The sequence below is a fragment of the Ciona robusta genome, chromosome 11 (assembly GCF_009617815.1).
Source record: "Ciona robusta chromosome 11, ASM961781v2".
Lineage (NCBI taxonomy): Eukaryota > Metazoa > Chordata > Ascidiacea > Phlebobranchia > Cionidae > Ciona > Ciona robusta.
The window spans coordinates 7,996,996-8,011,730 of record NC_143245.1 but is presented as its reverse complement, the minus strand read 5'-3'; the positions used below and the strand labels follow the sequence as shown (position 1 = coordinate 8,011,730).

Sequence of the window (14,735 nt, the reverse complement as noted above, 5' to 3'; positions counted from 1 at the left end):
GACTTTCCGTTAATGTTTGATACGTTTAAATTAGGAAGCATATTTTAAAGTAATGTTTAGAGATTTTAGTTTATTTATCGCTAGTTTTTTATGAGGGTTTTGTTTTACACAGAATGTCTAAGACTTTTTTCCATTATACTTTGCTAGAAATTTCGTAAATATATATAATTTTAACGCAATTCCGTTGGTTCGGCGTAAGACATATGTTTATATATTTACTTTTAGCAAATAATCTAATTAGCAAGTTTCATATTTTTAAAAATTTGAGCTATAAACGTTAAAAATCAATGTTTTGTTACAGAAACGTCTGTATTATACTATCTACTGCATGCAGCATAAAATAAGGATGTTTCAACACTGAAGGATTCACATTATGCTAATATTTATATAATTATAAAAGTTGCAACCATGAGAAGAACATACGAGATCCTTATTGTTATTATCATATTTATCTGGTGCACTGCGTTGATATATCTATCCAGAAACCAAGATTCTATGCTGTAAGTATGATTAAAATATGGAATAAGTTACTTATTGCTGGGCATGGGAACCAAATCTAGTGCTAATGAACAATCCCCCCTACGTTATCTGTTAACAGCTAAACATAACAATCAACCACTAACCCAAATAACCGGTAGCTCCTACCCCCTAACTAAACCCTAAACAAACCAGCCTGCAGATTATGGCAGGTGTATAAGAGATTTTGTTTACAAGTTTTTGGTTATGCACGCCATAGTTTGTGGAAAGGGCCTGCCGATTTTTAATAAAAGCAAGCGCGCTTGCAAAAAATAACAGCTTGTGTGCACACGATCTGGTTAGGAGGAGAAACTGCCATATTCTGCAGACTGGACTACCAACCTCTAACACTTCCCACTAGTCTAATGTGTAAAATGCTGGAGAATTCTCCACTAGTGCTACAAGTTTAGTTAGACTAAACATTCTTATGAATAAATAAAATATGAAAAACAAACCCCCACAAAGTTTCATATATATGTGGTAACTCAAATGGGCACAAGTTGTATAAAATAAATATTTGAACATCTATGTTGGGGATTCTAAAGTTGCCATACCAATTTACCATACAAGGATAAATAAGTCTTATTTATTTTTCATTATCAAATTCTGTAAACCAAACCTCAAAGAGAGACAAAATTTGTTTTCTTATTATTTAATTTATCTTGATAAAATAATTATTGATCGAAAGCGACAGAATGCTTTATTTTACCTTTTTCACCAACAGTTGATCAATAACAGAAGGAATCTTGTATTTAAATTAGATTGTCCTAAGAGCCTTGTCTCACCACATTACAACACAATACTGATTAATGAAGCTTCCTCAAACATTTATTACAAAGCTTATGTAAATTTTCGTTCATTTGCATTTTGTTTATTTTAGCGAGCGTTCCAACCACGAGAGAAATGATTTGGACAAAGCATTCGCTGCCATTGAGGAATTACAAAGACAGAACAATCAACTTAAAAAAATTGCTCAAAACCTAAAGTGAGATTAAATTATATTTGTGTTACTGTTAATTAAAAAGGTTCTGTTGCTACGAAAATGTAAAAGACAAATTCAACCAATTGTTGTATTATATATATATATATATATATATCGCCTAAATAGCATCGTCAGTCTCCTATTTAAATTTCCTATATCTTAATATGAAAAGTATATTTAATACATTGTGAATTCTAAATTGTTATTTATTCTTTTACCAATATATCCAGTCGCCCAGACCCCACTATAAATAAATATTTTTCGAAAGTACTTAACACATAAATTATTAAAACGTAAAATAATGTTTCATGGGCTTACATTATGGCTGCTTACTGGGGCATGTTGCCTGTAGCCGCACCTAAAGGTTAATATACACCCTATTTCCCACCCCTTTGTTCACCATATAAATGTATTCTTGCTCTTTTGTTGTAACAATGATCTTTATAGTGCTGTGGGGGTGGTTCCTATCAACGAGAGCGAGAGCAAAAACACAAACCTTCGGAATCTGAGGTTAAGGCTACAAGCGTGTTTGCAAAACGTGGAATCAATTACAAAGAATACAGGCCACCATCTAGGTAACTGGTTAACTTTATTTAGTTTCGCAAAATTTATGAGATTAACTAAAAACTAACTTGGTGTATTCATCTTTAAGATTAGTTAAGAAAAATTTAATGTTCCAAATACATATATATAATGGTGAGATGGGGGAAGATGGGACACCTTTTCATTCTATTTTCTCGTCCCCTTTGGTAGTAAACAAAGAACATTCAAAGAATTATAAAACCGTATCCCAAGACTCACATAGACTGTTGTTAATTGTTCAAAACACAATCGTGATATTTGGATAATATGTGCTAAAGGTGTCCCATCTTCCCTCACCCTACTAAATGTCATTATTAAACTCCATAGTATGCAAGAACTTTGTTTCTGTAGTATGTTCTACATTTGTAAACACAACTTGTATTTGAACTAATAGAAAAAAATCAATGCGTCAAAGTTTCCGTACATGCTCCTATAAATACACAATTTCCAATATCGATTTAGGTTCAACTGGTTTTGACTTTTGTTACATGTTTTCTATTCTATCTTTAAACCGTTTCCTCCTTTTCCATTGTTAATTTATTCTATTTTAATCATGATCAGGAAGTCACCATGTTTGCGTACAAAGATTAGTTCAACCAAACCACCTTTAGTTTATAGTTCATGCTATGATACATGCATAGGTGTAATGCGTGCGTAGGTGTATTTCATTTACCATCGGATTTAAACGTAGAATGTTCTAAAACCAAACCGGGGGTGGCATTGCCATAAAAATGCTAAGATTTAAAAAGTTAATGCATTACAGTGCACTTAATCTGTTTATGAATAATAATAATATAGTTTCAAAATTAGGATTTTTTTTTCAAGAAACTGTACAGCACTGTTACCCACATTCCAAATTATAATAAAGCAAGTAAAATGCCCCAATATTTCTCTTAAAATATTTCATAGATTAATATTTAATTATAAATCGTTAAACGCCTAAATCCCATTATTTCTCCTAATTTTTTTCATAGATTAATATTTCATTGCAAATAAACAGGTTTCAAACTCAATCATACCTTGTTACCCCAGGCACCCAAAATAAACTGCCGTATAATCAAAACTTTGTTGCATAATATCCTTATTACATGCTTGGCCCTCATACAAAATATAAAGATTGTAATTTCTGACTTTTTTCTGTCTACCATCATTTCAACTCATGAATAATTTATGGCACAGCTCGATCCAAACCCAGTTGTTCAAATTAAGTCGTATATATTGCTTCAATGCTTTTAATATTTCATCATTTATAATGGGATTAACTTCATAAAGGGCGCATTAAATTACTAAGAATAGATAACTCAAATTTCCAATATTTGAATTTGAAATTTTTGCGACCATTATTCTACTGGTCACCTGTAGACTAAAAATCACCCAAACACAATTTACTCAATAAAAATAGTCTTTCTAAAATTTTTTTTGTAAAAGCAGTAAGGTGCAAATTATAAAAAACAGGTAAGTTTTGGGGAAATGGGCCATTTACTAAATATCAGATTTCATAGCGTGTCACACTGTAGGACGTCACGCATAAAGAATTAGAAAAAAAACACCAAAATAGTGATATAAATTGCCAAATTGGTCAATGCTTTCTGCTTTGTCCATTTTAAATTTGTACACAAACACAACAAACTAGGGATTCTTGATTCAAAATAAGTTGAATTCTCCATCAATTTGTTACTTTCTACCTCTTTGTACCTACAGTGGTATTTCCTAATCACTTCCCCTTTGATTTGACCAATTGACCAATGTGTGTGTTGGTGGTGATTCCTACTTGTTCGACCATAACCAACACAATGCAAATTACAAATACTGACCTAGACTTATTAATTAACATCAATTATCATGTTTGTAACAAGGCAACACCTGTTAGCTGTTTCCTACATTTTAAATTAATTATGTTAAGTCTGAATGAGTTGATTAAATAAATATATTAGGTGTTGACCAATGGGCAACTATATTTTGTTTTAATTTCTAGAACAGACACTATAAAATTGACAAGTTAATTGACATGTTTTACTGCATACAAACATAGGTGTAAAGTTTTATGAACTCATTAAATCAATGATAAAACAATGAGATGATTTTGCATTAAGCTAGAACATTGTTTACTGCCATTGGCTCAATAAAATAGAACATCATATTCATATATATAAATATATATGGTTTATTACATAGTGATTGAGGTAATACAACATCTGATGTCAGTTGACATCATCAGGGTCGAATGTTATCACCATAATAACCAATATGTGGATCTATATTTACTTGTTTTGTGAATATATTTTGAATTGGTGACAACAGCCTTGTTTTGCACCTTAAAAATATGAGTGTAACTGCTTTCAAAACTATGTCACACTAAATTTTGTAAAACATGAAGAATATGTGCCGTGAATAATTTCTATTTGAATATCTAACTTAGTTATGATGCCATTTAGGCGAGAATATCTTTCTTATATTATACAATTTTGATTTTGTCTGTTATGTATTACGTAATACCAGACTCTGGCTGTAAATCTGTGTTATAGTTTCTAAATATATTCGAATACCATCTTGTGTCTATACAGACTCACGAACACCCAGTAAAGAGCATGAGGAACTATTACGGAAAGTTCAAGACGATATCGTCGAGTTGTTGTATTCAACGGAAACCGAACTTAATTCGCTCAAGAAAATATCTGGCAACACTGAATCAAATATAAATGAAATCATGGAAAGATTAAAAACCCAGCTTAGGTAAGATGTGATATTGATTATGTATTCTGTTCTATATGGGTGAGGTCCTATGGTAAGGCAAGCCATGGGACCCGAGATTTAGGCCAGAGTTGGTCCATTACCCCAATATTGTATGTGCACATTCTATTTTATATGGGTGAAGTCCTACAGTAATACGTCATAAGACATGAAATTTAGAGTTTTAGACAAAAGCTGTCGAATTACTCCAACATCCAGGGTGCTACAACCCGATAGTGACAACAGGGAAAAGCCACCACTTTATAAAACATTTATTGAATTTAAGTAATAAAGTTTAATAGACATGAATGACATAATGTAGTTTTAACTTCATAAATCATTTACTGATGTGCCTGTTCCTGTGCATACCACTGTTATAACTTATGCAAACACTTATGGTGTATTCAAACACCTCGTGCTCACTGTCAAGTTATAACATGAGTGTCTTCTTATACATCAGACACACATGGTGTATTCATACACCTCGTGCTCACTGTCAAGTTATAACATGGGTGACTTCTTATACACCAGACACACATGGTGTATTCATATTCCTCATGCTCACTGTTGAGTTATAACATGGGTGTCTTCTTATACACCAGACACACATGGTGTGTTCATACACGTCATGCTTACTGTCAAGTTATAACATGGGTGTTTTCTTATACACCAGACACACATGGTGTATTCATTAACCTCATGTTCACTGTCGAGTTATAACATGGGTGTATTCTTATACACCAGACATACATTGTGTGTTTATACACCTCATGCTCACTGTCAAGTTATAACATGGGTGTCTTCTTATACACCAGACACACATGGTGTATTCATACACCTCATGTTCACTGTCGAGTTATAACATGGGTGTATTCTTATACACCAGACATACATGGTGTATTCATACACCTCATGCTCACTGTCAAGTTATAACATGGGTGTCTTCTTATACACCAGACACACATGGTGTATTTATACACCTCATGCTCACTGTCAAGTTATAACATGGGTGTCTTCTAATACACCAGACAAACATGGTGTATTCATACACCTCATGCTCACTGTCGAGTTATAACATGGGTGTCTTCTAATACACCAGACACACATGGTGTATTCATACACCTCATGTTCACTGTTGAGTTATAACATGGGTGTCTTCTTATACACCAGACAAACATGGTGTATTTATATTCCTCATACTTACTGTTGAGGGACAACATTTGTGTGTAGTGTTGTCTTTTTATCTACCAAACACCTTTATATATTACATATACACCTTATATTGTCATAAACCTGATTATGACATCACAGAGCGGCATTGTTAGATAGTGAAGAGGTTACGGCATTAGACGACGCATGGAGGAATGTAGAAGCTCAACAACTACAAGACTTGGTTCAAAAACGAATTAAATTTATTCAGGTCTTTGTTTAATATCAATTTTCATTGAAGGTTTTTACCTTAATAGCTTTAGCTTCATGCAGCTTACCCATATTTTGAGGTGTATAAGAAAATATTGTGGATAAATATTTATTAGAAGATTGTACATGGTTGCATGTTGTGAATATGTACATTCATATATATGTATGTTGTATTGTTGTTGCTACCAAGTATATTGAAGCTGGTATAAGTCGGAAAGAGATTAATCTGGCAATTCATTTGTGTTTTTAAATGTCTGTCCTTTAACATCACAAATTTTTCATACTGTTGGTATATTTTAGATCATTTTTTTTAAAGTTGATGACATTAAACTGAATTTTATTTGAATTCCAGAACCCTAAAGATTGTTCCAAGGCCAAACAGCTTGTGTGTAACCTTAACAAAGGTTGTGGGTTCGGATGTCAAGTCCACCATCTGGTGTATTGCTTCATGGTCGCGTTCGGGACGCAAAGAACATTGATTATCGAGTCTAACAGCTGGAGGTATAACCATGAAGGTTGGGAGACCGTGTTCCAACCTGTGAGTGACACTTGTACAACAGCAGGACATCCCATGGCTGCTTGGACAGGTGAGGCTTAAGTTAAAACGGTGTAATTGTGTTGATAACTATAAAAAAGGATATAAGCTCTTTTGTCAGATTTTTTTGTCACCTATTTTTGATTTTTTGTCAGATTTTTTTGTCAGTTCTTTGTGATAACTATCGTCGTCAGCTTTTTAAAATATTTAGTAAAGTCTGGGGTGACATTGTTAAATAGTTTGGTTAAGTGTTGATAGCATCATAGCAACTAACATGGATTAGATAACATGTGTAGTTTGAACACTTCCCATGACATAATACGATTTATCTTCTGTCATATAAACATCCTGTTAGTTCAATGGAAACTTCAATGCCCATTGTGGGTTGACATGACGCATTCAAACTGGTGGAGCAATACATGCTGGATCAATTATCGGAAATGACTTGACGATAATTGATTCAAACCAGTGGCCCTTTATGAGTTGTCTAAATTGTCAGCAAATGATATGTTCCGTTGTCTGCATATGTTTGGCAACTATGTGTGTAACTGTATTTTAACAATGCACCCTAGATTTTACCTTGCTGTTGGTTGTCTATACAAACAAGCAGAGTCAAAGTATATTGCATTCACCACATTAATCAATGAGGTTTCCTATGTTTGACAAATATGAGTGTAACTGCATTTTAATAATTTTACCCCAGATTTTACTAAAAATTTTATTTATAAATTCTATAACACTGATTTCCAATAACCCCACCCACCCAGGTGAATCCTCCTCCTCCAGCCATCGAGTGGTCAGCTTACCCATTATCGACGGGGTAGCGAACCGACCCCCGTACCTCCCCCTAGGGATCCCTGACGATTTATCCGATCGTCTCCTCCGTCTCCACGGCAACCCCTCCGTGTGGTGGGTGGGACAGTTTATGAGATATCTATTGCGACCTCAGGCGTGGTTGGATACGGAAGTTAACGAAGCAATGAAAGGAATCGACTTCGACGACCCGATAGTGGGGTGAGTGTTGCATAGGGGGGTTGTTTGAATGAAATAACATACATTGTAGCACTATAGTTGAGCACTTGCGATAGGGTTACATATTAGGTTACTAAACCTCTATACATTGAATTCAGTATTAAGTGTTGCATGTGTGATGTTTGTTTGTTGGGAATATCGCTATCATACAGAACTGCGTTTGAATGTAACTTATTTATCCTGGCGTTGCTGGAAAACGACAGTCGTTCTGTTTCATACACCTGGAGCCAGCTTACGAGTTACCACGTATGTTTAGTGGTTAAGTACTTGCATTGTGGTAACCGAGCATGTTGTATTTTCCTTACCCCTATACTTAACTTTATTTGTGAATTCTGGCTAATAATACCCATTATACTTCACTATAATCATAAACCACATTGTGCTTCAAGAAATAACTGTAGTAATCTGGTGCTGAAAACGTAACAGACAAAATCAAGCCCATTGTAATACTGTATTTTTTTACACAAGAATCGTTCAACTCTATGAGCACCAGATCAGGGTTAGATTCACAAAGTTTATTACAGATTAGGCTTAAGAAACATATATTTTGTCTGTTTCGCTTTCGTAGCTCTAAAACCTTACTTTATTTTTTTACACAATGATTATTTAACTTCATGAGCACCAGATCAGGGTCAAATTCGCGGAATTTATTGGAGTTACCAAGAAATAACCACAACATATATTGTCTCCACAGTATCCAGGTTCGACGCACGGATAAAGTTGGCACGGAAGCTGCTTACCACGACGTAAAAGAGTACATGAAACATGTGGAGGATTGGTACGCTAAATATGAACTGCAACTTGTCAAGTCAAAGTCACCAAAGCAAGTTACACGTAAGGTTTACATCGCTTCAGATGATCCTACGGTGCTGGCTGATGCAAAGAAAAGGTAACGTGGGGTTAATTACATAATATGGTTAAGTTGTTGTTCAAAAAAAGGGCTAATATTGGTTTGAGTGGCGTCATGTGTTTTACCACCCTAGTTTTAAGACCAAACCAGCTGTTCGGGTCTATACAAACAAGCAGAACCAAAGTATTTTGCATTCACCACATTAATCAATGAGATTCCCTATGTTTGATGACTATGAGTGTAACTGTATTTTAACAATATCACCCCAGATTTTGTTAGTGGTTTGCCCACTACTTAAACGAATGTGTTGATTGATTGAACCCAGTACAAGAATTGTTGGTATCTTAACAACAGACACGAAAAAAAATGTTTAAATTAATAGAATATAAAGCCAGTTGTTATCACTACTTTGGCAGTTGATAATCTGTGATTTTGTAGAATGATTATACATATTAATAGCTTTATAATGAATACCTGCAAGTTAGATAATATGCTGCAACAGTCACCACACTAACTATAAGTTTAAATTTCGAACCGAACTAAGGAATGACTGCTTGTTTTTACTTGTAGCAGGTTTTTTTAACAACTGTCGTTTTGCTGTTATTTCCCTTTTTATTGTTTTAATTAATCCAATTTTGTTACCTTCAGTAAGAGATGAAAGAAATTTATGTATGTCTTGATAAAAACTTTCCTTATTGTTTCCTCAGGTTATAGTATAATGCAGTGGTTTTATGTAAAATATATATACTCCCTAAACCCCCTGGAGTAACGCAACTTCCACTTGACTAACCATAGCTTTGTTGTATGTTGTCTCATTATTTCAATACTTTCCCCAGTTACCCCAAGTATAAGTTCATCAGCGACACTTCAATATCTAAGTCGGCAAGTTTACAAAGTCGATACACCAAGAAAAGTTTACGTGGTGTTGTGGTTGATATATTCACTTTGTCGAAATGCAACTACCTTGTGTGTACGTTCTCCTCACAGGTATGTATACATGGTGGGGCATTGTGAACAAGTTATATGAAGAAAATTGTCTTAAACTTTATAGAACAAATTTCCTAAATGGAAAAAAAATTAGCGAAAAATTTATTAAAACAAACTTTTTTCTGTCATGCAGCAAAACCGTAGTTCTGATAATGTCTTGCCAGTGTTATAAAATATCCTCGATAATCTATCACAATCTCAATGATATGTTTGCAACCAAGTTATAATGACCTATTTCGCGTGAACAATTTTTGTCTTTGTAAATGAAACATTTTTTTTAGAAAGAATATTTTATTATTGAGGTAAATATTTTTGCGACTCACCTTTTCTATTCTATGTGGGTGAGGTCTTTGTCAAAGAGCCAGGAATTAGACCAGTTTGGCCCATCACCCTGAAGTGGCTGTTACCCCTTGCCATGCTTGTTATTTGGGCTTATAATTCAAGGTTAAGGTGGCTGTACACAGTATCTGGAAATCGACTGTTTTGTCTGTTTTGTCCCGATTTCGCTGCCGCATGCGGAACTCGGTAATGGGTTTGCATACGAATTCGCGTGCCGGATACTGTGTACAGCCACCTTTACCCACCTAATGCAAGCTTCATATCCCAGGTTTGTCGCGTTGCTTACGAACTAATGCAAACTTTACACCCTGATGCTTCAAACTACTTCCATTCGCTTGATGACGTTTATTATTACGGTGGCCAAACCGCTCATGAACAAACAGCTGTGTTAGATCATGACCCAAAACCTGGGAGCCAGGAGATTGAACTGAGGGTTGGAGATGTGGTTGGTATTGCTGGCAATCACTGGGATGGATTTTCTAAAGGGACGAACAGACGCACTAAACAAACAGGGCTATATCCTTCATATAAAACTAAAGAGATATTTCCATTAGTGAAGTACCCAACCTACCCACAAGCTAACGGTGGCACTTAACATACATTTAACTTGCAACAAGCATAATGTTGCAATGAGTTTAAATTATCCAGAATCTGGATCCAGTGTTGTTAGGTCTGTGAGAGACATCAGAAAAATGCTTGAAATTGCTCTTCTGGTTAAAATGTAACTAACCAAGTATCCCAGTATAGCAGCGGCAGAATGTAAGAATAATTTTATAAATTTCAGTTTTTGTGGCAAACTTTTTATTCAAGCAGTTTCAATGAAATGCTGTAACGAGTGATCACGTCGCACTTCATATTTAATCGTGTTTTTATCGTTAGACAGAATTTGCAGTTTCAAAATAATCTTTTTTATTCTGTATTAATGTTTCTCAACCCTAATTAAAATATGTTGCAAAAAGATTTTACTGCATTTTAACAACAATCTTTTTATAATTGTTTTATTGTCAAAACAAATTGCATTTTTTTTTGGTTGGTTTGTTATCATATCATGGAATTTAAACCTGGCATTAATAAGTTAGACACTGTTTCAAGTTATAGTAAATGTAAAAGTGATTCTGCATCTAGTATTCTTATTATTTTCATTGTTTATTAATTCGTTTATAAAAAAGTAGGCTGGGGTAAGATGGGACACCGTTAGCACATAATATCCCATATTTCCTAATCCTGTTTGGAACAATTATTAACTCTATTTTAGAGCCCTCAGAATTCGAGATTTATTTTTGTAAATATTCTTTGTTTACTTCTAAATGGGACGAGAAGATAGTGAAAACATGGACCATCTTACCCCAGCCTAATATGCTTTAATTAATCACATATTTTAATCACAAACATCAAATATATTCCTTACCAACCCCAGTAATATTTTCCTTATCCCAATCACCAATGTTCTATAAAACAGGTTAGCTGTGCTGCGAAAATTTCACTTAATAACAAAAAAGTACATTTGTTAAAACTGTAAAACATGTTTTTTCAAAACAATGTGTTCCGCAAACCAGATCCGAACGTACCATGTTTATAAACTGTTCAATCACCAAAGCTCTAACTCTAACAAGCTTCAAATAGTTAATTCTAACACCTGACAATAGGTACTAACTAACACGACATATTACGTACTCCAGCCTCACTGTGTAACTACGTGCACGTTATCATTACATATCCCGTACTGTCTCATTATCAACGTCTTCAAATTGAACTTCTTTTCAAAATTTTTCATCTGTTCTTCATTTCCATTTACTTGATACTTGTTGTGTGTTGTTTGACAAATAAATCGTAGTCCCAATTAGTTCAATGCGTTTGTTCTTTCAGCTATTACTATGCGTATAGTACTCTGAGAGAAGATCGATACCTTTTGCAGATCGTGTTTTAAACAACTAACAACAGTTTATGGAAATCATGAGAACACAGTTTTTATATTTTTTTGAAGATGGGACACCTTTGGTACATAATAACCAAATATCCCGATCGTGTTCAAAAAATTCGATCGTGTTAAAAAAAAATTCATTCTGGCGCAAGCGCTTAGTTTGGGTTGGGGGAAATGGGACACCTTTAGCACATAATATCCAAATACCCTAATCTTGTTTTAAACAATTAACAACGGTCCATGGAAGTCGCGAGCATACGGTTTTATAATTATTGTTCTTTGTTTACCACCAAATGGGACGAGAAAATAGAATTAGTAGGTGTCCCATCTTCCCCCACTCTATTATATGCCTACTTATATCTCGTACTCGATTTTAGACAAATTTAACAAAAATTTTCGCAATAACTTTCTTTGCTGCTACCATTATTGGTCTGTTTGTCGTTTTACTTAACAATAAACTTTTCCCGAGTATAACTTGTTTATTTTGAAAACCTTGCACAATGTAGGAAAAAATTCCGTATAATAACATAAACAGAATGTTTGGTAAGGTCTTGAATATAAGTACATGTAGTAATGTGGGGGGAAATGGGACACCTTTAGCACATAATATGCAAATATCCTGATCGTGTTTTAAACAATTATAACAACAGTCTTTGGGAGTCACGAGGATATGGTTTTATATTCTTTGATGTCCTTTGTCTCATACCAAATGGAACGAGAAAACAGAATAAAAAGGCTTCCCATCTTCCCCACCCTAGTATATCACAATTGTTCCAAAATAATAGTAGCTGCATATAAACGTATTGTCCATTTAATTCTATATTTCTGTTTCACTTTGATTGACGCTGCGCCTCCAACTGTTTAATAATATTTCCAAACGCAACCTGGGCAAACGGTTGTTGGATTAAACCGACAGTAACATTAAGGTTCTGGTCTCTGTTAGCGATAAACTTTTCAATGTCAGCTTGTCTTAACGTTTGTTTGGTCAGTTTAAACGCAGGTTGTGGGATTTTAGCTAAATGCTGCAATTTCTTCATTGCGTTTGGGAGGACAAGGTTGAGATCCACAGCTTCGTCTACAAGACCAACTTTAGCAGCTTCTTCAGTTGAAAAGATCTTTCCCTCCAAGAGAGCAAGTTCGCATTGGCGGTTCCCGATCACCGACTTCATGACGTCAATGTAGAAAAACGGGGCCACGATCCCGAATTGAGCTTCTGGCAATCCAGTTCTTTTGCCTTTCATCATGACTCTGTAGTCGCAAGTCAAAACGAAAGCACACCCACCAGCTACAGCGTCTCCGTTTATAGCAGCTACAATCGGCTTCCCAAAGCTGTACATTGTTAAATGGATGTCTTGTACAGCAGTCCAGTATTTCGCGAGTCGTTCATCGCTTTGGTTGTGCATATCATAAGAATTAAGACCTGAGATGAAAGTCTCGCTATTGTATTTCGAGGTAACCAAGACGCCTTTCACGGAATCATCTTTTTCGATATCTCTCAACTTCTCGATCAAATTTGTCAACAGTTCGAGGGACAAGGTGTTAGCAGGCGCCGATGATAATGTAATTGTTGTTATTCCGGAAGTTTCGTCGTTCTTTATTTCAAATCTTTTGTTTCCACATTGTTCTGTCATATTCGTACGTGTGACGTCACAAATAAAAGGAAATTAAAAATTTAGAATCTGTCTGAAAAAAATTGTCGAGTTTCCGCGTCCTAAATAACTTTTTTTAAGCGTAGAAACCTCTTCCACACCAATCTGCTACAGGTTATAAAGTGTCTATAAACTAGGAGTTCCTAAACCTAATAGATTCGACGCACTATTCAATCCTTTGGTTCTGTTTGCAACACACAACTTCTTGGAGACATACTTTACAACTTAATACGGCACATTTACAACCATTTTTGATCTTTTTGGCTGACAAGAGTCAAGAGTTTAACAACTGTTACGCTGTATGAAACTATCGTGAAATTTTTAATCAAAAAATAAACAAAAGGAGTCTCGTTTTCTATTATTTCCGGTGTCTGCGGTATTTTTTCTACACATGTTCTTCGTCACAATGACAAACTGTAGAAAACTGATTCAACGAAACAGCTTGTCTTATTGAGATATAAGTACTAAGAAACATAAAGATATTTTGCTTGTATCTCCTCGGATACAGTAGAGAAAATCTAAATATTTAAAAGAGCAAATAGGAGCGAATAAGCAGCAAAACGACGTCGATAAAACGCGAAATTAAACATCTAACTAAACCTTGTCTTTTGCAACTAATTAAGCTTTGTATGTTGCCACAATTAATGCTACTGATACATACATACGCTATATTAATACCGGAAAACACGTCACAAACAATACGTCATCTTTGTATGATTACTATTTATATTTTTTTAATGCTGTTTTGTACATTTAAAGATAAATGTATTAAACAAACACAAACTTACGACTTATTTGTATATCCAGACTTACACAACAGAAATATTGTGCCTTTGGGCAGGTATGACGCTGAACATAACGCGTCTACATAACGATGTGGTTGCATTTATCGCAACATTATACTAGGCATACGAATTACTTGTACGTTGTTTCGGTGTTGTTTCATTCTGGCGCAAGCGCTTAGTTTGGGTTGGGGGGAATGGGACACCTTTAGCACATACTATCCAAATATACTAATTTTGTTTTAAACAATTAACAACGGTCTATGGGTGTCGTGAGGATACGGTTTTATAATTCTTTGAATATTCTTTGTTTACTACCAAATGGGACAAAAAATAGAACAAAAAGGTGTCCCGACTTTCCCTACCCGACTATATATAAAGACTGTTGTCGCGCCAATTATATTATTTTTT

At 34.7% G+C, this 14,735-nt stretch overlaps 2 protein-coding genes across 2 annotated transcripts; one reads left to right on the top strand and one right to left on the bottom strand.

Annotated features, from left to right (window-relative positions):
• Positions 1–280: 280 nt before the first annotated feature.
• On the top strand, positions 281–11,815 carry LOC149729071 (alpha-(1,6)-fucosyltransferase-like). The gene is made up of 10 exons (XM_089889036.1): positions 281–500; positions 1,397–1,501; positions 1,946–2,073; positions 4,645–4,813; positions 6,122–6,230; positions 6,582–6,816; positions 7,532–7,778; positions 8,491–8,685; positions 9,483–9,633; positions 10,241–11,815. The coding sequence occupies exons 1-10, from the start codon at positions 409–411 to the stop codon at positions 10,565–10,567; spliced, it is 1,758 nt and encodes a 585-aa protein (XP_089745162.1). The 5' UTR covers positions 281–408; the 3' UTR covers positions 10,568–11,815.
• A 537-nt stretch (positions 11,816–12,352) lies between these two features.
• Positions 12,353–14,635, bottom strand: LOC149729070 (enoyl-CoA delta isomerase 1, mitochondrial-like). Its single transcript, XM_089889045.1, has one exon. It carries the CDS (start codon positions 13,522–13,524, stop codon positions 12,724–12,726), a length of 801 nt encoding a protein of 266 aa, XP_089745171.1. The 5' UTR covers positions 13,525–14,635; the 3' UTR covers positions 12,353–12,723.
• Positions 14,636–14,735: the final 100 nt, after the last annotated feature.

Bases quoted from the DNA above. Each gene is read 5' to 3' on its own strand.
- LOC149729071 (XM_089889036.1), top strand. From the start codon at position 409: ATGAGAAGAACATACGAGATCCTTATTGTTATTATCATATTTATCTGG. The intron at 1,502-1,945 runs GTGAGATTAAAT...TGATCTTTATAG, and splicing joins AAAATTGCTCAAAACCTAAA to TGCTGTGGGGGTGGTTCCTA. The intron at 2,074-4,644 runs GTAACTGGTTAA...GTGTCTATACAG, and splicing joins GAATACAGGCCACCATCTAG to ACTCACGAACACCCAGTAAA.
- LOC149729070 (XM_089889045.1), bottom strand. From the start codon at position 13,524: ATGACAGAACAATGTGGAAACAAAAGATTTGAAATAAAGAACGACGAA.